The sequence below is a fragment of the Aethalodelphis obliquidens genome, unplaced genomic scaffold (assembly GCF_003676395.1).
Source record: "Aethalodelphis obliquidens isolate GAN/ISIS:26980383/991018 unplaced genomic scaffold, ASM367639v1 scaffold23, whole genome shotgun sequence".
Classification (NCBI taxonomy): domain Eukaryota; kingdom Metazoa; phylum Chordata; class Mammalia; order Artiodactyla; family Delphinidae; genus Aethalodelphis; species Aethalodelphis obliquidens.
In genome coordinates, this window is record NW_020837967.1 from 21,914,547 (window position 1) to 21,939,772 (window position 25,226).

The window sequence follows — 25,226 nt, forward strand, 5'->3', positions numbered from 1 at the left end:
CTCTCTCTCTCTCTCTCTCTCTCTCTCTCTCTCTCTCTCTCTCTCTCGGTGGTAAGAACACAACATGAGATCTATCCTCTTACATCTTGAAGTGCACAATGCTGTATTGTTACCTCGAGGCACTATGTTGTACAGCAGATCTCTAAAACTTATTCACTTACTGTAACTGAAACTTTATACCTGTTGAGTTGTTATTCAATGGGTTAATGAAATAGATTTCAGTAAACTGTCAACTTCATTAAACAAAGGCACTCCAAATGTCTAGCTAACAGTGCTTCCAAATCAGTAAAATATAACATTTAAACATCTACCTTGAATTAAATTTAACTGACTAATAACCTGTAGCGTGTAGCATACCCACAGTTCATCAGTGACCCCCAGAGATGCTGATTCCTCAGGGGTCTCTGAACCTCTCAACTGATGCCCAGCCTGGATGGACGACCTCGGGTGTAGACAGTAGACACGGTGTAGGCAAGTGTAAAGTGTGCTAGTCTTTGGTGGTTGGATGTCATTGAGAGATGAGTAATACCAACAGCAGACATCATGGGAAAGGTACCATGAAAAGTTTTGAGTATGCAAGTAGGTGAGAATAAACATACAAATGTATCTTCAAGTTAAAATACTAGAATGTGCAGACTTAAATATAGTAATATAATTAATGAACCATAAAAGATTTTGTGCTGACAACCTCATTTAAAACAGCCAAACTACCAAAAGGAGGCTGTCGAATCTAATTTATGATCTAAAACCACAACAGCGTTCAGCTCATGGAAAAGGGTATCAGGATATTTTTGAAATTCTGTGCTAGGGTATTTTTAAGATTTGTTACTCAACATTACATCATGTTTGTCCTTGAAGCAATTTCAATGAAAATCAAATAAATGTTTATGAATTGAACTACCCTTATTTCAATATTATGTAAACTTTGATGGGGATAAGAAGATATAAAAATCACAATAATCAAGAAAAACAGCATGAAGTGTTTTACAGATTCACAATAAATGCATTAAAATTTTTTCACAAAGTGATTTTTTCTTGAAAGAAAGATGTTTTCAATGTCAGGAAACAGAATTCATGAAAACTAAATGGAAGGAAGGAAATTCACATAACATACCCACTGGGAGACTGATTTTGGAGTTTATTCTATTGTGGGGTCACCAGGCCCCAAAGAATCCTTGCTCCTCAAGGGAAAAAATATTTCTGACCTTGTACAATGACCTCTGTAACATTAGCTTGCTGGGAAAAATTAATAGGATTTCAAGGGAAAGCCTTAGCTATTCAGACATACAACTTTATTTTAACGAGTCCACGTGTTGGTTGAGAAATAAATATTTGGAAAAGTCTGAGTAATTAATATTGGGGATAAAAGCACTAAAATCCTTGGGCTCGGATCTTAATCTGAAGAGTGTTTGCACGGCAGTTCCACCACTGGAGTCGAATGGCCTGGGTTCAAGTCCCTGCAGGCCACTTACAGACCGCGCGCCCCTGGACAGATTTCTCAGCTGCTCAAGGGTAAAATGAGGATAAGAATTCTTATCTTTCAGCGTTATGAGAGTTACACTGCAACGATTAAGTGTATGTGAAGCAATTAGCATAGCACATCGGCACAAGCAACACCACAGAGAAAACCTGGATAAGGAAACCACCTTAATAATAATCAACATAACACTGAGCGATTGCTACCGTCTCGGTAGCAACATGACTGTACAAATTACTGGCTTGCTGTCGGCCAACCCATGTAGCATCCGTCGTGGACAAAGCATGGACTTTGAAAGACAAACTTGGCTTTGAAATCCAACTAGTCCAATTACCAGCTAAGGAATGTTTTTAAAAAATTACTTATCTTCTCATAGTTTCCATTATTTCATCTATAAAATGAGGATACTAGTACTTTAATTCAAAGAATTAGTATAAAGTTTTGAGAAAGGTTTGCAAAATACTCAGCCCAATGCCCGATACTTAGAAAGTCCTCAATATAACGTATGATGATAGTTGTAGATAATTAGTATATATATAGTACAGATAATTCAACCATCATGTAGTTGAATTATCATTCTGTGTATTTTATGTAATATATACACATATTACATGTCCATACATATAAATGAAGTGTACATTTGGATGGGAGATACCGTATTACCTTTCCCTCTTCAGTTCGGATAACCCAGAAGCAGTTCACGTCATGGACATAACCAACGTTAGGGCTCATGTAGCTGAAGCTTCCATTCATCCCTGAGAGGGACCCTCCACAAACTGCAAAGGGAAAGAAGATGAACTGTGCTTTTCAGACGCTCTGGAGAGGCTCGCCCTGCTGCCGAAGCTTTCAGAGAACTCTGAGTAATTCTCGCTGGAGACAAAAGCCCTGCCATTCTTTCTTCTCCCCCGTCTCCCTTCAACATCCACCCAAATCCCACCTCGTGTTCAAAGCCCAGCTGATGTCTCCTCATCGCCGCCTGAATTTCCCTGCCTCTTGGGGTTTTCTCCGGCACCCATTCCCTCTGTCTCTGTGACACCTGACACACTTTAATTCTTATCTTTAGCTCCCGTCTCTCCTCGGCCGTTGTGTATCGTCTTGTCTCCTCAACTGGAAGGTAAGCTGATAATAGGTGGAGACTGTTTTATTTTCTGCTTGCTTATTTCTCCACAGGCTCTACTAGAGTTGTAAACACACAGCAGTCTCAATAAATGTCCCGATTCAGAATCAGGAGGAATGAGGGACGGGTGGAGGGTCAGAAGAGGTTTACGGAGGAGGCTGAATAAGAAGTACTCCTGAGGGACAGATACATTTGGACAGGAAGCAAAGAAGAATCTGGAGAGGTTTGGGGAGAGAAATTTCCCAGATAAAGGAACACAGCCGAAATGCAGTGGCATATGGGGTCAAGAGAGAAGGAAATCTGTCTGGCTCGAAAGGCGTATTTTTAGGGAACCAGTGAAAAATAAGGTTAGATGGATAGGGTGAGGCCTGTTTATAGAGGATGATTGAAAAACAGTCCCAAACTTTATTTAACAGACAAGAGGGAGCCACTGTGTATTTGAGAGCAGGAGCGTGACATGATTACGTGTAATATTCCCGGGAAATGAAACGTCTGCTATAGAGAAAACTCTCTCTTAGAGAACTACAATACCTTTAGCATATTTTGTTTTCAAAATGGACATAATGAAAGTGGCAAATATGGATTTAATTTTTCCTTTGATGAAAAGGTTTTTATGGCTTAAATTGAAATATATATTTACCTTGTGAATTTCATACCATTTCTGCAAGGGAAGACTTAGTTCTAAGTCTTTGAGCAACAGAACAAGAAAGCAGGTTCAAAATCTGCAGCAGGACACACTCAAGGATGATACTTCTAACCTGTGAGCATCTGTCGTAGAAGAAATGCTGAGTGTACCTTGCTGGGGAATCTGACAGAGAAATCCAGTCCAGAAACGTGTGCATTCACAACTGAAAGCATTAACGCCATCAACACAGGTTCCCCCATTCAGACAGGGGTTGCTCAGACACTCATTGATGTTTTCTGTGCAGTTGATACCTGCCCAACCCGATTCACAATTACAAAGATAACCAGAGACTGTTTCCTAAGGGCAGAAGAAACATAATGTCATAGAACAAAGGGATAGACAATAAACTTGAACCAAGCCAAATGATAAAGAACAGCAGTGCTGTGTATTCTGTGTAGAAGGTGTCGAACCATAAGCATCTTCCAGTAGCCTAACTTGTACTGATTCATTTAAACGGTAATTGCAAAGTATAAGAAATCAGATGTATTGGGTCAAACTGCAGGCTTTGTTTTACCACTTTGTAAATCACTGAGAGAAAAAATGAACTCCTTGGTTTTTCTTGGGAACTAAAGTTATTACCTACCCTCTACCTGAAAGTTATTGACAGTTCTTTATCTTAAGTTTGAATCATTACCTTAAAATCTATGAATCATAGAAAACATATTTCTCAGAAGTGAAACTAAAATTACTCTCCAGTACGCAGTTTCCCCAGGAAGAGCAAAGGACTCACGTGGCACTGTCCATTTAAACAGGGGTGACTCAGGCAAATGTTACTGAGCTGCACACATCCATTTGGCCCGTAACCGCTTCCAGTATATCCCGGGAGACAGGTGCAGACAGGTAAGGAACCTGTTTAGAAATACAAATGGACGCGTAAATACGGGTCCCCTCCATTCTGACCCAGTAACAAAGCTCAGGCTCTGTCCTCTAAACAAGGAGTCGTCAAAGTCTACACGTCCCCAGGGGCAGACAAGGCGAGGTGTGAAGAGAAAATACGAGAATCTTTTTTTTTCTAGTTTTTATCTTAAGAATAAGAAAGACATGACACATTTTCAATATTTATTTGCAGGTTGACACTGGTGCTGTCAGCCTGTATGTCATGGTCCTGAGTTGTGTACCAATGGGAGGCATACCAAGGAAAAGGGGAGTTTCTTATCATGGAGGGCTTGACAGCAGGAAAGAGCATTCCTCTGAGGACAGTGTCTGTTGCAAGCACTGTACACATACTGACTAACTTGATCCTCTCAAGAACCCTATAAATAGGTACTGTTATAATTTCCATTTACAGATGAAGACAAAGCACAGAGAGATCAAGTGCCTTTCATCAGGGACACACAGCTAGAACATGGTGGAGCCACGGGAAAAATAAAATCCAGTCTTCTAGAATGCACGCTCCTAACCACTTCAGTGGGCTGTCAGTCACTTAATAAACACTTGAAGAGTTATACACATATATACATGCATATATACACACATACATTCTTGCATATATGTGATATGACAAGTCAGCAAAAGTGGTATTTTGAAATAACGAGAGATATGATACGTTATTCAATAAATGGAGTTGGGGTCACCTATTTGGACAAAAATATCAAATTAGACCTCTACTTGACACTATAGATAAAAACAAATCTTAAAAAGATCAAAGATTTTAATATTAAAAATAAATGAGAGTACATGTACTTGACTATTTTTACAGAGTTTGGTAGGGAAGACCAAATTCTCCCCAAATTTAAAGATAAAAACAAATCTTAAAAAGATCAAAGATTTTAATATTAAAAATAAATGAGAGTACATGTACTTGACTATTTTTAAAGAGTTTGGTAGGGAAGACCAAATTCTCCCCAAATTTAAAGATAAAAACAAATCTTAAAAAGATCAGAGATTTTAATATTAAAAATAAATGAGAGTACATGTACTTGACTATTTTTAAAGAGTTTGGTAGGGAAGACCAAATTCTCCCCAAATTCTTGGGGTCTTTAGGGAAGACCCCAAAAGAAAACATTTACCTTTTTGACTACATAAAAATTTTAAACTTCTAAATAGAAAATACAACCAAAAAATTAAAATAAAAACAACATCCAGGAAAAGTACATGTAAAACATAAGATAATGAGATAATATCCTCATAGTACCTAATGAAATGTTACAAATCAATAAGAAAGCAGATGAACAAAGGACGTGAAAGAAAAGTTTTAAAGGGCCAGTAAATATCTAAAAAGTATTCATTATGAATTATTAGTAATCAGAAAGTTTTTTGATTTAATCAAAATTAAAATAATGAGAAGGCAATTTTTGCCTACAAAATTGACCAAAACGAAAACTAGCAATAGTACCCCTTATTGTCAAGGGTGGGGTAAATGTATATTTTCACACACTGTTAAATGAGCATATAAACTGATACATTTTCTGGGAGGAAATTTAGTAATATGTATGTATTTTTTAAATTGTAGGAGGTGAAGCTTCTTTTATGCAGCACAGCAGACCCTGTTGGTTTTCACCCTAGATCCATTTGCCCCTCCTTAGTAGTGAACTCCTTATTTTAACTGGGGGCATGGGCACCTGAAATAAAGATTACATTTCCCAGCTTCCCTTGCAGCCAGGCTCAGTGGAGCCAAAGGCCCAGAAAGGGGAGTCCTTAAAGAGAGTGGACAGGTCCTCCTTCCTCCTTTTCTCCTTCCTGCTGGAATACAGTCATGCATCTATCAGCTGGCTTAATTATCTTGGGAAATAATTGCAAAAATTAGACCAGATAATAAAAGAGCATAGCCTATTGCATTTTTTAAAATCCAAATGTATAGTTTTAGAACATGGATTAATTTTTGGTTTGAAGACCAAAGTAAGAATTTTGAAAATAGAGGATTTTGATTTTAAAATGTTGATTTGCTTTAGAAGGTCATATTAAAATACCCCAAACCAGAGGGAGAGATGAGTCATTACCCAGAACCAAGGAGCACGACGCGAGTGGGTGGCAGCCTCCGTTATTGACCGAGCAGAGGTCTATGAGGGCGCAGACTCTTCCATCGCCCTGGTACCCTGATCACAGCAAGAGCAGGGGCATGAAAAGCAACGTCAGGAATATGCAAGAAGAATCCCAATCTGAGAATCAAGTATCACAGGAACCAGACCAACCACAGATCTTCTACCATCAAAACAGAAAATGTAAATGTAATATGTCATAAATAAAATTCCATAGTTAAGAAAATGGACAGGGACTTCCCTGGTGGCGCAATGGATAAGACTCCACACTACCAATACAAGGGGCCTGGGTTCAACCCTTGGTCAGGGAACTAGATGCCACATACATGTCGCAACTAAGAGTTCGCATGCCATGACTAAGGAGCTGGCGAGCCGCAACTAAGGAGCCCACCTGCCACAACTAAGGAGCCCACATGCCGCAACTAAGGAGGCCTGAAGCCACAACTAAGGAGCCCACGAGCCACAACTAAGACCCAGTGCAACCAAATAAATAAATAAAATAATAAATATTAAAAAAATAAAATGGACAACAAGAATTAGGAAACTGATTTCAGAAACAACATTCAGGGTTGTTTCTAATGACACAAATAAAACTAAGAAGACAAATGAAACTACTGGGAGACTTAGAAAGTGCTGACACTAAGGAAGTTGACATTTTTTAATTACAGTGACTTTGAAGATCTTGGAGCTGAATTATTCTAAAAGTCCAAAGTACTGTTATTTCATGTTAATAAAACATACAGGGTTTCAGTTTACCCCTTAGAACTCCCTGAACTTCTTGGATAGTAACTCAGTTTAGATTAGAGAATAGGAGTCATGACTTCTTTCCGGAAGAGAAGGGAAACTCACATGTATGGTATGCCTACTATTATGTCTGTTATTAAGTAAACTTTACATGGAAAACATCTCATGAGTTCATTATATTAATAAATTATTTGTGGTAACAATAGTCTGTGATCCATAGAGAAAATCTGTCAAGTTCTGCATTATCTCAAGAGGCTATTTCACAGTTTGTAAAGGCTTATTGTTTTCCATTGATATTCAAAATATGTTTTATTTCTTTCTTATAACATAGCTGAACTAATGTGCCCTGGATCCATAAGTTAAGTAAAACTTTTTGTCCTATTCAGTTTGTCTCCTTAGACGTAAGTCATATTTACAACGGAACACAAGAGCCTGTTTTCAAATGCATGTTTTGCCTGTAAGGGTATCAGGAAATTTGGTGTAGCACCTGGTGGACAGGGACGACAGTGGTAAGAGCCAGGTGTGTTTATACACTCAACAGGTGGAACCACAGAACAACCGCCATTGCTTATCTCACATTCATTGATATCTTCACAAATGTATCCATTTCCTTGCCAGCCTAGAAAAACAGGTTTGAAAATTAGCTCTTCAATAGTTAAAAACACATGAAAACCTGCTTAACTGTGTAAGGAACCACTGATTAAAATGAGATATACTCTACCTATCAGATTGGCAAAACTTGTTTTAAATACTTACGATCAAATTCCGGCAAAGAGGTGGGCACATGGGGTAGTCTTATATGCTGTTAGTCAGAAGTTAAATTAATAAAACCTATCGGGAAAGAGATCTAGGAGTATTCATTTAAAATTTTAAAATACATACCTTTTGACTAACAATTCCACTTCTTAAAACTTATTCTGCAATGATAAAACTGTCAGTACATAAACATGTAGGTAAGCTGGTATCTACTGCAGCATTGTTTAATGGGGAAAAAAACTCTCAATGGTCTATAGGAGCATAGCTGAAAATATTATGACTCATCTATACCACTGGATGCTAAAAGCTATTTTAATAACATGTGCACACACACTGAAAGAATTTCCCCTTATGTATTTTAATTGAAAATACCAAATTTTAGAAATATATGCAGAGCTGTGATCCCAGTTTGGGGAAAGAATTGTTTTTAAACCTGCATATAGGTCTGTGTGTTTGTATGAGTGAAGGAAAAGGCAGAAGAGGAGAGAACCAGTTGCTAAGAGTGGTCTCATCAGAAGAAGGGACCTGAAGAAGGAAGGGATTATCATGTTACTTGAGACACAGCTGTTTTATTTAACTGTTGAGTTTTATTACTCAATTGAAATGATTTAAAATTATAAGAATTTTTAAAACATTTTAAATCCTTTAAAATATTTATTTTCTTTGATATAAGTAGGGACCCCTTCTAAAAATCTACCTAAGAAAATTATCATATTTGTGGGTGAACAACTGAATGCATAGAAAAAAGCTGGAAGGAAATACGTTCAAACATTAGTGGTGGTTCTGAGTGATGACTATATTTTTTTTCTGTTGTTTTTTTCATAATTTTATAGTTTCTTTATATTTTTTAAGAGCATATATTGCTTTGATATTCAGGGAAAACTAAGGTGACTGACAGGAAAACAAAAAGTTTGTGTTTCTCTTTTTCCTCTCCAACAATGAAAAGAAAAATGTAAGAACACCTTTGCCCAGGTTATACTTTAAATGATTTACTTTTCTGATTTCTAGTTTTTAAAGACTGTCATTGGCAAATTACCTTCCAGAACATGATTATCTGCACATTTTGCTTGCCCCTGAGAACTAAGAAGGAAAAGGTCTTGACGTGTTTTCTTCGGTGTCTTTCTAGTTGTACGAGATCTAAACACGTAAGATGAAGAAAGTCACTAAACCAGACATTGCTAAGTGAACCAACAGGCACGTGAGGTTCCCTGGCAAGAGAGGATAAGGGAGAACCCAGCAGCTCAGCTCTCACCCAGGGCCAAGCAGACCTGGGTTTGGATCCTGACTGAGGCTAAGCTCTTAGACCTTGGGCAAGTTATTTACCTTCTCTGAGGTTCAAGTTCTTACATTTCGAAATGGGAATAATACTAATTCCTACCGTTTCTTGTTTCTGTTGTAGCTGCATGAATTAGAAATTGCCTAGCACAGTGCCTTAATGACATTCTCACAAGGAACAGCTGCAGTTATTATATTCTCCTTGGGTTCCGCTTTCTAAGAACACCCAGGGAGCACAGACGGGCCTTGTAAACTCTCTGGGGTCTGGTCGATCGCTTACCAGTGCACCCAGAGCAGTGCTCAGCTCACAGTAGGTGCTCTGCAAGCATGCCTTGAAGGGAGGATGGTGATCTCACAGTAAGAAATGAAGCTTTGACTCAAACCCAAGCAGTCTCTGAGCCCTGAGTCCACATTCTCAGGGACCTCCCCTGGAGGTTCGGTCTCTCTGGGTCTGTGACGGAGCTGGACGACCCTATTTACCGCCAGGCCCCAGGGTCTTCTAACGACACACCCAGGTGAGGACTACTGGACTCCAGTGAACACAGTCAGAGCTCAGTTAGCCCAAGTCTACAATCATCTGGTTCATATGAAACGTGGGACCAGAGCACGTGTCTTTTGATCTCAAGTCTAATCAGTTCACAGCCATAGCAACCAAACGTTTGACCTCCCGAACTCTATGGCTAACCCTGGCCCCGAGATCTGACTCCGGCACACTTTGGGACAAACCCCCCATTTCTTCTGTTGAATTGCTGCAGCAGTAAGATGGCCTGGAGCGGGATTTAGTGCATCAGGACATGAAACTGGATCGGAAGCCGTCCTGAAAACGGCATTCTTATCCCTCGGCAGTGGAAGGAACTTGGTTCTGGCGTTTTGCCTGGCTGCCAGGCATCTCTGGCCGGGTGGGGACACGTCCATATACCTGCGGGACAGGCGCCACAATAGAAGGAGCCCGGCGTGTTGAAACACTGCACAAGCGCTGAGCAGGGCGGAGGCCAGAGGCTGCACTCGTCTCTGTCCAGCGTGCAGGCCATGCTGTTCGACGGGGCCGTCCACCCGGCATCGCAGAGGCAGCTGTACTTGGGCTGGCAGGACGACAAGGGTGTGAAAAAAAGCAGTCAAGGAAAATGAGCATGAAAAGCCTTTGAAAACCTCACCGAGCCCACAGCTGATTTTTCCTCTAACGTTCATTTCCATGAGGCCAATCGAGTGGCTTCTCTTTTTCTTCCCATATGATTAAGCATTTAGACCAGACCATGAAAAAAAGAGAAACGGCTTTATTTTAGAATAAGGGAAACCTGTCATTTGCCCCCATAGATGCCTGGGAAAGAGTAACAACAATCAAGAGCTGTAAGTCAATATAATTAAAGTCAATCAACTCAGCCTGCTCTGGTTTTAGAGGGAAAAACACCCATGTAGGCACAGACCTTGGAAAGTCAATTCTGTTTGTTTCCTTTTTGAAGGTTCCACCCACCACCACCCCTCCCACCACGGCTGGAAGGGAACCATTTTCCATCACATGGGCAGAAAAATAGAACTAAAAATAAAGACCGGAAGGTCTCCAGCAAGGCCAAGTGGGCCAGGGCTGGGTGACCTTGAAGGCCAGGAATCAAGGTCGCCAGGACCCAGAGCACAGGGGACGCTCAGGGAAGTGGAGTCTGCAGCAGTCACAGGGGCTCAGGGGCCAGAAAAATCCAGACTCCTTAAAATGGTTGCAAACAAGGGCAGGCCTTTTGTGTTGCCATGTCTTGTCAACGTTAAAACTCACAAGGCCAAGAGAAGGTCATGCCTCACAGGGAGATTCATGGACGAATCATAAAAAAAGAAAGCTCGGATTTATATAATGAAATCAACCTCTGGGTCCCGTTTTCTGTTTATTTATGGACAACGGTCACAACCTTCCTCATCTGAGGCCGGCTTAAGGGCAGGACGTGGCTCCCCTCTGCAGCCCCACAGGGTCCAGCTTGTACACAGCTACGCAGAGCGAGGAACTAATACCCAGGCCTCTCCCGAGGGGTCCCGCTCCGGAAGACACCCACCTCTCCAGCCTGCACTCGGACCAGATCCTCGCAGATGCCGTGGACACAGCGCACCTGGGAACCCCCCTCACAGTCATCGTATTTGGATGCACACTGGGGGCCGTGGGTGTCAGGCGAGCAGAGACAACTGTTGGTCACACAGAGCACAACGTCAGGACCTGTTTCTTAGCGTCAATAAAAAAAATAGCAGTAATTCCTATTGCGGGTCAGTGATCTTCACGTGGAATCATAAACCAGCAAACCAGACTTCCTGGCTGGCGTCTTGGGAGAAAATCACCGTGTGCTTCTTTAAGTGGCAGATTGAGTAAACGTGTTATCATCTCAAATATGGGGTGAGAGGGCACGACTACCACTATAAATTCTTCTGCTATCAGGTCATCAAACAGTGCTTTCAAAGGTCAGCCATCTATAAACTAAGGGGGACGGAGTTCATCAGGACGGTAAAGGGAGAGATCATCGCAGCCGTTCATAGGCCAACCAGCTGGACACGCCAGTAAGCACAGGTGACCTTGACTGAACGGATAAATTCCCGAATATTCTCTAGGCTTGCATAACCTCACGGACAGTGGTATATCCACATCTCAGAGTCTATGATGATGATGATTATACTACAAGGGCAACACTTCTATCCATAAGACAGGAGTTAACATAGTAACATTTCTTTCATTGTCACATTGTAACTCACAAGATGTAATTATCACATATTACCTAAACTAGCTGTGGGTGTTTTGTCATGAGATTTCAGTTCAGTAATAATCAAATAAGCAAAGTTGTTTTAAGCTATCGTAATCTTAAAGTTGCTGAGTTAGTTTTATATCTGTCCTGCAGCTTCAGAGGGAATGTGGATGGTGTGAGATGGCTGGGGGAAGTGGGTGGGGGAGGTAGAGGAATCACTGAGCTACACTTCTTTACACAGGTCTGAGCACAGCGGATGGAGTGAGAGCCAGGCCCGCAGGGCACTGTTTGCCTGACTTGAGCCATGCTGGCCATTGGGGCCGAGGGCAGAGTCAAGGTACAAGGAGGACCTGTGTGGCCATGGACCGTGAACTAGTTTCTGAGTGTTCTGGAAAAGGGGCCGGTCTACCTGGTAAAGAAGCTCTTTTTTTTTTTTTTTTTTTTTTTTTTTGGCGGTACGCGGGCCTCTCACTGTTGTGGCGCAGCACAGGCTCCGGACGCGCAGGCTCAGCGGCCATGGCTCACGGGCCCAGCCACTCCGCGGCATGTGGGATCTTCCCGGACTGGGGCACGAACCCGTGTCCCCAGCATCGGCAGGCGGACTCTCAACCACTGCGCCACCAGGGAAGCCCTAAGGAAGCTCTTTTAACGATACGTGCTGAGGCACAAAGAGCTCAGCTGATGTCCATGGATAAAAACAAATGTGTGATTGGCCGTGAGGGAAAGGGGAGCTTGGCTGTTGGAGAAGCTCTGGGAGCCACACTCTGGGCACAGAACTCTGTGTAGCCGTGGAGGCCCCAGAAACAACTGCTGCGGTGGCACCTTCGAGTGGGTTCTAAGGAAGAAAGACACCAACGAATGTGGCCAGAGATGGAGAGTCAGAGTATGGTGAATACCATTCAGGCACTCACATGTGGGGTTGCCAGGCCTAGCAAATAAAGACACAGGATGCCCGGTTTAAAATTTGCATTTCAGATAAATACTTTTTTGGTATAAGTGTGTCCCATGCAATTTGCAACATCAATATCTAATTCTGTAAAACCTGTTCCATTAATAAATCACATTTCTGAGCATTCCAAGGTTGCCTTTCTCATTAAGGTCATAGATTGATAGCAATATATGATTAAACTTCAAAAGAAATTCAATTATTCATTCCTTACCCATAGCTGTTTATCTTCTTCTCATCTCTCTTTTTCCACACTCCCCCTCTCATATTCTCTTCCCTTTCCTCTTCACTCTCCCAGCCTTACACAGAATATTCTTTCAGACAATTTAATTAGACTCTTGGAGACGGCAGGACTTTGGACCATCTCTTGCACACATTTGAGGATCTGATCCAGGTGGCTTCCTGGCTAAAAGTTTATTTTACCAGCACCTCCACCCACCAAAAGAAAATTTTTTTAATCTTTAAACCAACTATTACTAGCTTTCTGAGTCTGTGATGTATGAGAAGTCTGAGTATTCAGGAACCCATGGGACAAGACTGCCTAGGTCTTGACCTTTCCTGTTAACTCTTCACCTTAGACCATGTAATAATAACTCCCTCTGCCTCTGTTTCTTGTAAAATATAAGTGCCAATCTATGAACACTATTTTCACCTTGGGGTCTAAAGGCATTTTCCTGTAGGAAGTGCTCAGGAAAGTGTGCATTTATCTTATCACTAAGTGCTTTACTATTGGAAAAGGACTTGAAATTTGAGAAGAGCTGCAGTTAAATCCTCTCTCTTCCTTCTCCCTTGCTATTGTCATTTGGAGAAGAATATATTTTAATCCTACAGCACTTCCCTAATGAGCTACAAAGTATACTTCTTTCATTAAGTTTAGATAACAGGAGGAGAAGAAGAAAGCCTAAGGGGAGGAAGGAAGCCAAATACAAGAGCAATTTCCTTACTATGATCCTCAAAGACAAATATTTTTAATCCCATTTTATTGGCAAGGTTCAAATTGCCCAAGGCACAGAATTAGCAATTGGCAGAAGATGAATTAAAACGTAGGTCAGTGTTATCCCTGTACTATTGTTTTTCCACATCGCATTCCCATGTTCTGAAAGGGACAGTTAGTTGAAGACTTTCCATTTTTACATGTCTTTTTAACGTAACAGTGTTTGCATGCAAAATGTATATTCTCAAGGTGTCTGGATACACCCTTAAGGAAGAAGAGTAGTGAATTATATGCCTCCCTGAAGAAGTCACTTTTGTAACGACCTTCTATGGCTGATTTGGTCCCAGCAGAAGAAAAACTAGGCTTTTCCATCTTCAAAAACGCTGCAAGTGCATTTGGCAGGTGAGACGAGGTCACATATATTTTCATGGTCATAGTTTAACTTGTGTTGGTTCCGTGGTTCAATATTAATATAACTGACTAACTAAAAGATGCGATACGTTTAATACTTAACTACAATCTGAGCTAAAACCAGATGATCCTCCATCATAAGCTCTGCCTGTTTTAAAATCTACCAGTGATAAGAATGGAAATAAGTAAAATAAAATATGATAAACACCATTGTGTTCTTGGAGAAAAAACAAAAAACTCAACTTTTTTTTTTTTTGCCCTAGAAAGCCTTCTAGATCTGAGCCTGAGGTATATAACATGCACCGTCCATGCATGGCAAATGTGGGTCCCACGGACTGTCTTACACCCACAGTCAGCAGGAAACAATAGGAATCACTTCTTCAGAATAAAGAGGCAATAACAGTATCGAGAACTGGCAAAATATTACCTGTGAGCTGTCTGAGCGCTTGGGACAAGACCACGAGCCACAGGAGTCGGGGAAACAGACGATGGTTTTTCCTGCTCTACTTTCGTTACTCCAAGAAAGAATTTTTACCAGAAATTTTTCTGTGAAATGGGGCTTCCAATGAATTAGTATTTGCACAGCGCTTTGTCTTTCAAAGGTCTTTATAATTAAAAGTTATTAATCCCCGTAAATAAAGACTCCTCTGTCTCCCTCAAGTGAGTGGGCTCTAAGAGTCAGAGACTGGAGAAGCCTGCAGATCCAGAGCAAACCCTGCTCGCCACAGACACGTGTCTGCACACCCAGATTACCCGACAGGGTCTCAAGCTTGCCTTCATCCACTGCCCACAGAAGCTTCCAGAAGGGGCTTCTAGTCTCAGGGAAGCTACTGATTAACAAGGATTTCACCTCACGTAATCAGTAGAACTCGAGAAAATATCTAAAGGATCTTTGTTTCATTCCACATAGATTCCACAGAGCAAGCGTTTAATCTTATGCTCATGTACATTTTTCGATATATGCTCTTTTATTCCTTCAGAAAGACTTCATCATATGCCTGAATGAAAGTATTTAGGTCACAGATAATCAGCTGGAATTTGTGAGGCTTCATAAAGCATCCCCACAACAAGAAGAAACCAGAGTGAAGTGCTGTGCTCCCTAGCGTACTCCAGCAACGCTATGAAGGGCAGAAACTAGAAACCAAAACCATTCCCAGGGCCCGCACAATCAGGCCCCGGGCTTTCTTTGATAGGACGGTGCAAGAGGAAATAATTCAGTGCTGCCCTATCCAGTTGAATCTGCCATTTAGGCAGCTCTCAACAAATACAATGGCCTCCCTCCCTTCTCTCTCTCTCTCTCTCTCTCTCCCCCTCCCTCCCTCCCTCCCTCCTTCTTGTTTGTATCTGGAAAAATTAACCTCTGACATGCAGCAAATACTTGTGTTAAAATTTTTCTTTTCTTTTCCATTTTGCAGGGGTAAAAATACAAGTTTGTCCTGGGGGGAAAAAAACGATTTTGGCTTCGTCTATGGGTCTCCACTCCCTGCTGCACACATCTGTTATTGTGTTGACTTGCAAGACTCCAGAAGACAGTGATGATAACACAAGATCAAGAGTGAGAACTAATCTCCAGGACATTCCTCAGTAACGGGAAGGCGGGATGATTCATGCTAGGAGTGATTTGCCACTGATATCTGCAAGCAGCAATTCTCATTGATAAATGCCCATAAACAGAAATGAGGAGATAATGCTTTCAAGGCAATGAAAGATTAGACCTGCATTCTGGATCTGGCCCAAGCTTGAATGTTTATAAAAGCAGGGATCAGGGGGTTCCTTTAAATGAGAAACAAAATCCAGAGAGCAAAAGGCTCTTTAATAATGTAATAGTTCATTTACATCACAGGCGGTACAATGTGCGTGACACTTAAACTCACAGACACATCCACCAGAAGCCTGAATGAGTTAAGTTTGTAACTTGCAATGAGCAAACATTTTTAACATCAGGTCAAAAGAACAAAAGGATCAACTAAATGAAAAAGAGGAAGATTGCGGTTGCTCTTTGAGAAAATCATGTGTTAACAGATGACAAGGCCAAAACCAAAATTACTGTGCTCATTTTTGCTGGAAAGGTCAGAATGGATTGTTACAAGGGACTTGAAGAACAAGACATCAGGGACACTAGCGAGAGAGTAAATAATTGCTCTTTACTCCAGCGAGGTCACACCCAGAGATTTTGTCATAACAGAACCAATTTCTTTATCTTTTAATAATCACAGAATATAGGAGATCCACCAAACTATAGGGAAAGATAATGTCTAGAGGTTTGAGGTTTTTTAAAGTGATTTTTAAGGAACTGCAGAAACAGTCTGACACTGACCCGCCGCGCGCGTTTGGACTTCATTATTTAACAAGACAGGGCATCAGCCAGTGTAGCTTTAAAGACCAGCATTCCTGGAGTGTGATGGGAACATGGACATGGACGCATCGGGATGCCCGAGTCGGCTTCGTAAGGGAAGGGGAGTTTTCCTGCAGAGGGCGATGCCTGAGTGGAGCAGTGCTGCAGATGAGCCATGTGACAGAGGCAATCAGAAGAGAAGATGGGGCAGGCCTGACGACTGTGGTGAGGGCCTGACGGCCAACTGAAGAAAGACAGTGAGCGCTAACCGCGTGAAGAAAACCTCGGTTCAATCTCTGCTCTGGTTACGGCTAACACTGCACTTAGCGCTTGAATGGAGATGTCCTGATGTGATCTGTCAGCTCTCCGCTCTGTGGAGTGAGGGCAGCAGGGGCTCGCTGGTATGCGGGGGGGGGGGGGGGGTCCCTCCCTCTTCTACGTAAGGCTCCTCAGTGGCTGCCGCTTTGATGCTGTGACTCCTACTAACCCTTCAGCCTCATCTTGCCCCGGGCCATCCTCACTCTACCCCAGCCATGGTGGCCTCCTTCCCGTTCCTCAGAGATTCCAGAGAAAGAATTTCTTCATGGGGTGAGAGCTGAGGTCACACAAGCTTTCTTCCATCTAAGTCAATAGCTATGTGTATGTTCAATGAGCACCACGTGACTTCCCCAGGGAGCACCTAATTTTGCTGGTAATACAGATACTTAATCTTGGACACTTTTAACCAGGGGATGTCTTAGTCCTTAAAAAACACACCCTAATATTTTTTTAAAAAAACAAAAAAACAGGCAAAAGTGACAGTTTTGAGCTAAAGCTTTAAGAGACTTTACATATTTCTGTTTAACTCTCTGGGGGCTTTTGACCTTGGCCATGAGAAGAACATTTCTCAGGCAGCTGGGACACCTCCAGCCCACACCTAAGAACGAGACCTGCAGACCAAACCGAAATAAGGCAGAGCCACCGTGGCTAATATGCAGACCTGTGAGTATGAAAAATAAATACTTACTGGTTTAAGAAAAAAAAAAGGAAAGAAAAAAAGTTACCTGTAACTTCCTTCTGTATTTATACACGTGGCTCCATTCTGGCAGCCCAAGGGTGTTCCTGAGTAAATCTCACATTCGTTAACGTCAACGGAGCACAGAGGACCCTGCGTTCAGACAAAGAACAAAGTCAGGTGTCGCAGGTCACAGAGGCATCCAGGGCCAGTCTTCACAGGATACGATGAAGGATTTAAACACGGACAGGAAAGAAATCCTTGGTCGAGCCAAATACATTAAAATTGAGACTGGTCTCCAGCCACCCTTCCTCTGGAACTCAGGGATGGCCCAACAGAGACAAAGAGCTCTTCGCGGCTCACACCAGTCACAAGAGAAGAATCCTTATACAGGCTAACCCTCATTTCACTATGGAGCTCTGCCTGGGAATAGTCACATAATTTCTTTTTAATGCACATGTCAGGAACATGTTCACCATTAATAGAAAAGGGCAGGAAAATGTACAGGCTATATCAAGATTTGTTCAGTACTTTCAAGGCTGAACAATTTAAATTCATGCTAGCCCGAATAACATGTAGTGTCCAATCCAGTGAACCCTCCTTAAGATGGCTTAGTATTCAGTGGGGGATAGAATCATGCCCGCCGCTGTTTGGATGTTGGCGTACATGGTGTCATTCATTCTGATTCAGGAGACCACAGAATCCTAGAAACCTTGGATGGAGAATTAAATATGTCTGAAGGACTCCAAGGAAACCACCGATGCTGACTCACCATCCTTAACCAAAGCCCGAGTGACTCACCTTCCACTGTGAGGGACAGATACAGAAGAAGGAATCCTGGAGATTGAGGCAGGTTCCCCCGTGCTGACACGGATTGCTGCTGCAGACCTTTCTGTCGTGTGTCTGAAACAAAGACAGGAGGGTCAGCGAGACAATCGTGCTTTCCGTGTTCCAGAGCGGGTATGTATATAAAACTACATTTTACTCCTGGTCAATGGAGGGTCTTCCTCCAGACTTTCAATCCATTACTTAAATTCTTCTTCATATCAACTCTCTTATGAAAAAACAAAGCGTTTGATATCATCAGTCCTATTCACATTCCTTCACTATTAACGTGCATTTAACCAGGGATGGGATGAGGCATGAGTGGCAGGCGAGGATTCTCACTCTACTCTTTGGAAAAGCATTGTTCACCTGACAAATGTACGTTGGTGGACACGGGTCCAGATTTCAGCTGTGGGAATCACATGGACGTTTCTCTTGTTCCGGTTCTGTTGCTGTTGTTCTTATCTTTGGTGCCTCCAGATAAGCATTTGAAATACGATCATCTTTTGCTGCCACCCCTCCTCCCCTGGGTTAAGATAACTGAACTCTTTTCACTCCAGGACCCTTTATTGGAAATGTGGCCTGTTAGATACACCCTCCAGTCTCGTGCTCACATGACTGCTTTCAGACCAGAGTCACAGACAGACCTGCCTTTGTCTATAGAACCTGGGGAATCTTACCCTATGTCAGCTACCAGTTCCAGTCTTGTAAGATATGTAATGCCTTTGGGGGCAGAGGAAACTTCTTTAGAGAGGACAAGTGATTATGCAAGGAAAGCTATCCCGTTAATTTCACCTAATCTTTGTCTCATTCTGTTTTAAAAATTAAAATAGGGGCAAATTATTCTTCACATTAAAAAAAAATATTTGGTGACTCAGAGAGAAAATGAAGTCTGTTCCCTCCGTTTGCAGATGAAACTGAGAGCAGAGGATGGCAGGCTGACTCAGCACCATTTAGTGCAAAGCCCATTCTCTCTCCACCTTTGTAATAAGTCAGGTGCCCATACCTTTGGGGGTCTCTTTCTGGCCTCTGTTTTCTTGCATTATTCTGTCTATCTTTGTGCCAGTACCACAATTAGCTCTGTTCATCACAGGATACTATTAAAAATTAACCACAAACTTACTTAGAGTTTTTTCTGGCATACAAGACAACGCTGAGGATGAAAAACTCAAAAGCCCACGGGGGCCCAGCAGGAAGTGGGATCCGCAAGCAGTCAGGAGGAAGACAATAGGGAACTCGGGGGACTGTGGTGCCCAGAGCGCACTTGCCCCATCCAAAGGCAGGCAGGCACTTCCATTCCTAAATCATTAAAAACTCTTCCCAGGGGGATGGGCAGAGGGAGGACAGTCTGAGCTAATTGGACCATGACCTCCAGTTCTTGACCTTTGGTGGGAATGAAGCAGCACTCTAGGAGACTGAAAACTCTCGTGCTGTGCCCTGCTCATTTCTAATTCCTCAGCTACTCCATAAAAAGATAAAAGGCTGAGAGGGCAATTTATTACCAAAGCCAGCAAAAAGAATACATGAACTTGTTCACCAAATGTAAAACACCGAAGTAGAGGACAACATGTGAAGCATAATCAAAAACAGACCAAGAATATTAGAGCAGGGATTCTTAACCTGGAATTCCCTTGCTTCTATTCAAAATTTAAAATATGGAGACCTTCTATGCGTTTCTCTGCGTGGAAGCTTACAGCTCCCATGAAAGTCTCAAAAATGTCAGCTCCCTACAAAAGGGATAAGAAGTCTAAAATCACAAGGACTAGTTTACAAGCATGTAGTAAAGTTATGGAAGGTTTATTCTAATCAATTGTTCAGATTTAATTACTAGCAAATATACTTTTAAGATTTGGAATATTTTGAGATACATCCTAGACTTCTAAGTTTAACGTCAGAGAAAATGTAAGGCCTTGGAAAGCCGAGGCCTGGATGCCTGAATCGGCAAGTTGGGTGGTCGCTAGCTGGCCAGCTTCAGCCTAAAGTTGCACGGTTAAAAAGCGCCAGCAGAAGAGGCAGAGCACATGGACGGCTAAACTCAGAGTCAGAGGACTTCACATGCCCAGCGACCTTCATCTCTCTGAGGCTCACTTTGCTTCATCTGTGTCCTGGGAAGCATGACTTGTGATGAGAATTAAATGAACTGATTTACAAAACAGAGAGTCACAGATGTAGAAAACAATCTTATGGTTACCAGGAGGAAAAGGTGGGGGGAGAGATAAATTGGGAGATTGGGATTGACATAGACACACTACTATATAGAAAACAGGTAACTAATAAGGACCTACCGTACAGCACAAGGAACTCTACTCAATACTCTGTAATGACCTATATGGGAAAAGAATCTGAAAAAGAGTGGATATATGTAGATGCATAACTGAGTCACTTTGCTGTACAGCAGAGACTAACACAGCATTGTACATCAACTATACTCCAAAAAAAATTTTTTTTCATTGTGATGAGAATTAAATCATGGAAAAAGCAAAGTCCTTGATATTGATTCTCCATCCACCTTAAGAATACCAGCTCCATCAATGATTCTAGTGTATTTTCAATGAAAGATGTTGGCTCTCTAGTAGGTACGGGACTCACCTGCTGTAACCTTTGAAATTTTCTCTCAAGATCCACGAGCTAGCAGTGGGGAGGAGAAAACATCCGTTAGCTGGTTCAAAGGCACGTCACATATAATGTTAGCCTGTGACATATTTTCCTAATACCTTCTGCTGCGGACTTACTTTATCTGTTTGTTCCTTTTCTTATTGCCTTTTCCGTCCTCCTTTCTCTCCCCTCCAGGCTTCCCTTCCTTCCTACTCTCTTCCACGGCATGCATTTTTTTTTTTTTTAAGAAGTACAACCCAATGATAAGTTGCTTCGTTGATTCTCTGTGCATGGTGACTCTGGGAATTTTCCTAAGTGACAGTGATCCAACCACCTTGTGCTATCAGCACGTGAGCAAAGCCGACTTACTCCACAAGCTCTGGTCACAGAATTTCCAACCGCGGTCCATCACCACCTCTACGCCCTCTACTAGAGCTGGGTCATTTAACCAAAAAGCCCACGATCACAGCACTACATTTCTAAAGAGGATACACATTTGGTATATCTTCTGAAAAAGAATTATTTACAAGGTTGAATTAAGGAGAACCCATTTGCTCTGAGGGTGGGGAGGTCAGACTCACCTTGGAATCGAGCTGGTGGATTTGACTGGAAATATTCTGAGGCAGACCAACTGCACCTCTTTTTAAGTTCGTAATATCATCTTTGTTTTCCTGGATCTAATTTGAAAAAGGAGGAGAAGAAAAAGGAGGAGGAAGAGAACGCTAGTGAAAGAATCATGTATATAAGAATAACATTTTTAAAATTTGAGTAGTATATTCTATTTTAAGCCCCGAGGTCTTGCCCATTATTAGAAAAACCAGAACAATGCCACATATAATAAACATTGGACTAAAATGGCCGTGGCATAATTCCATTTACCCTTTCAGTGACAATATATCAAGGAATTTTCCATCTGCATATTTTCCCTTTAGAATGCACGTAAAGAGGCCTGGCTTGGAATGAGACTGTTCAGGTTTTAAATCTTGGCTCAGCCATTTAATGTATGTCTTTGGACATGTGGCTGCAGAGTTCCTCTACCTCCCTTACTGAAGGGGTAATCGTAACGCCAACCTCATGGGGCAGCTGTGAGGGTTAGAGGAGACAATGCACACAAAGTGCTGAGCACAGTGGACAGCCCATAAGCAGCTCTAAATACCAACTTCTAACATTATGACGGATAGGCCTGCGTGATGCAGAAAATAATGAGCACTGAAAGCATTCAATAAGACAGGAGAATAACCGGCCAAGTCTGCTGTGTGGCAAAAGTACACTGGTCACGTCTCCCACTTTCTATGGTCCCCCTCCATCCTCGGTCCCCTTGTAAAGAGGCCCCACTATCACCCTCTGCACCTTCTGTGGATTACAGTAAATAAGCCTACACAGTGAGCCACTTCCTGCTAGAAATACTACCTTTACCCCTCATTAACCCTAGGGCATTGTTCTTTCCAAGGACTTGTTTCACCTCCGATATGTTCCCTGTGCTAAAGATTCAAAGTACAGATTAACATAGGCCTGTTTCTCACACCAGTTAGAATGGGTATCATCAGAAAATCTACAAACAATAACGCTGGAGAGGGTGTGGAGAAAAGGGAACCCTCTTGCACTGTTGGTGGGAATGTAAATTGATACAGCTACTATGGAGGACAGTATGGAGGTTCCTTAAAAAACTAAAAATAGAATTACCATATCACCCAGCAATCCCACTACTGGGTATATACCCTGAGAAAACCATAATTCAAAAAGACACATGCACCCCAATGTTCATTGCAGCACTATTTACAATAGCCAGGTCATGGAAGCAACCTAAATGCCCATTGACAGACGAATGGATAAAGAAGATGTGGTACATATCTACAATGGAATATTACTCAGCCATAAGAAGGAACAAAATTGGGTCATTTGTAGAGACGTGGATGGAGCTAGAGACTGTCATACAGAGTGAAGTATGTCAGAAAGAGAAAAACAAATATATATTAACTCATATATGTGGAATCTAGAAAAATGGTACAGATGAACTGGTTTGCAAGGCAGATATAGAGAAACAGATGTAGAGAACAAACGTATGAACACCAAGGGGGGAAAGTGGCGGGGGGTGGGGGTGGGGGTGTGATGAATTGGGAGATTGGGATTGACATGTATACACTGATGTGTATAAAATAGATAACTAATAAGAACCTGCTGTATAAAAAATAATAATAAAATAAATTTTAAAAAACCAAAAAAACCCCATAGGCCTGTTCAATCAAGTAACCATATACAAATATACAAAACTACTTCAATGCATTTCCAGTGTATTACCTGATGTAAACATTCGCCAAGGTCTTCATCATTTAATTTAATTTTTCCCAGGGATCCAGTTCTAAATTCAATGTTTTGAGCTGATCCAGTAAGAAACACTAAATTCCCTCTCTCTGCAGTCATTCGAGGTCTGCATAATCCAAGCCAGAGAATGTATCGGTGATTATGGCACACAGCTTTGAAGTCTAAAGAACAGAGTTTCTCAGCGACTAACTACAGACTGCATACACCTTTGCTTTGTGGTCAACTCAACCAAATTCTCCCTGCCCATCTGCCATTTCTTTCTTTGCAAATTTCCTGGAGATATCTCCTAGTAATTGTATGCTTGCCTAATTTGCAAAATGATAAATGGAAAGTTTGTGTATAAAAAGATACTTCCATACATCCATACAACTGTTTTCCCCTATCTGTTTTTAACATCATTGTTTTCCTCAAGAAAAATTACACCTTTGCTTACCTGGTTATTTGTGAAAACTGATGAGGACCCGCCCTAGTCCATCAGCAGAAATAATCCATGTGTCTACTTACTGTTGGAGGTCAGTATTTCTTTTTTGTCTCTGCAGCGCAAGTCCTCCAGCTTCACCATGTGATTCAGCAAATGTCAATAAAATAACCAAACTCCAAAGAAAAAGTGAGGACATCTTCCTCACCAACCTCCAAGGTTGTCAGGTAGGAGGGAGGCCGCTCTACCCAACTGAGTGTGGCCGTTTGGAAAAAGCAAACCAGGCAGACGTACTTTGACCAGTGGGATGTCCTGCAGTTTTCATATCTTCCTTCTTTGCCCTAGAAGGCTACATTATTTCTTCTTCCTGAGGGATGTAAATGATCTTAGATCTTCAGGACTCTTCAACTCGTGAGAGGTCAAAATCTACTTCTAAGTGATGCACAACTTAATCATTATCTGTTCGACCTTTGAAATGGTAAGAAATTGCTTTGGAAACATCCACTAAAACAATTCTTGCTTAAGAAGTAGCCACCTTTCAGCAAATGCTTCTGGGAAAATTGGATATCCACATGCAAAAGGATAAATTTGGACCCTGACCTTATATTATATAGAAAAATTAACTCAAAATGAACCAAATACCTAAATATAGGAGATAAAACCATAACATTCTTAGGAAAAAACATAGGGGGAAGCTTCATCACATTGGATTCTGCAATGATTTCTCTGATGTGAGTCCAAGAGCACAGCAACAAAAGAGAAAAAGAATAGATGAATTGGACTGCTTCAAAATGAAAAACTTCTGTATATTAAAGGACACTATCAACAGAGTGAAAAGGCAACTCAAAGAATGGGAACAAATTTGCAAATCATATATATGAGAAGAGGTTAAATATGCAGAATATGTAAAGAACTCCTACAACTCAACAGCAAAAAACAAATAAAGCAATTAAGAAATGGGCAAAGAAAATCGACATTTCTTCAGAGGAGATATTCAAATAGCCGAACAACACACGAAAAGATACCCAACATCACTCATCACCAGGGAAATACAAATCAGAACCACAATGAGACACCACTTCACACTCATAGGATGGCTACTATCAAACAAAAGCAGAACGTAGTAAGTACTGGGTGAGGATGTGAAAAAATCGGAACGCTTGTGCACTGTTGGGGAGCATGTAAAATGGTACAGTTACGGTACAACAGTGGCAGTGGCTCAGAAAATGCAACAGAGAATTGCCATATGATCCAGGAATTCTACTTCTGGGTATATACACGAAAGAATGGAAAACAGGAACTCAGAGAGATATTTGGACAACTGTGTTCACAGCAGCATCACGTGGAAGCAAGCCAAGTGTTCACTGACCGACATGAATGGAAAAACAAAATGTGTTGCGTGCATATCACGGAATGTTATTCAGCCTAAGAAGGAAGGGAACTCTGACACATGCTACAGCGTGGAGGGACCCTGAAGACATTGTGCTAAGTGAAATAAGCCAATCACAAAAGGGCGCATACTGCATGAGTCCACTCATAGGAAGACCCTAAAGACAGAAAGTAGAATGGTGGTCTCCAGAGAGGCAGCGTAGGGAGAATGGTAAGTTATTGTTTAATGGGTACAGAGTTTCACTTTGGAAAGATGAAAAAAAGTTCTGGAGATAGAGAGTAGTGATGGTTGCACAACAATGTGAAGGTATGTA

General features: G+C 41.6%; 1 protein-coding gene across 1 annotated transcript in view; it reads right to left on the reverse strand.

Annotated features, from left to right (window-relative positions):
- CUBN (cubilin) overlaps positions 1–25,226 on the reverse strand; it is a 281,114-nt gene that overhangs the window by 241,104 nt on the left and 14,784 nt on the right. Inside the window, exons 2-14 of the mRNA XM_027121967.1 lie at positions 23,610–23,890; positions 23,082–23,211; positions 21,365–21,460; positions 20,778–20,816; positions 18,165–18,266; positions 17,413–17,516; positions 11,069–11,195; positions 9,952–10,114; positions 7,489–7,620; positions 6,219–6,314; positions 4,010–4,128; positions 3,390–3,576; positions 2,141–2,253 (exon numbers count right to left, since the gene is read on the reverse strand). Coding sequence (XP_026977768.1) covers positions 2,141–2,253; positions 3,390–3,576; positions 4,010–4,128; positions 6,219–6,314; positions 7,489–7,620; positions 9,952–10,114; positions 11,069–11,195; positions 17,413–17,516; positions 18,165–18,266; positions 20,778–20,816; positions 21,365–21,460; positions 23,082–23,211; positions 23,610–23,722 — 1,521 coding nt within the window. The 5' untranslated portion in view covers positions 23,723–23,890. The remainder of the gene's footprint in view (positions 1–2,140; positions 2,254–3,389; positions 3,577–4,009; positions 4,129–6,218; positions 6,315–7,488; positions 7,621–9,951; positions 10,115–11,068; positions 11,196–17,412; positions 17,517–18,164; positions 18,267–20,777; positions 20,817–21,364; positions 21,461–23,081; positions 23,212–23,609; positions 23,891–25,226) is intronic.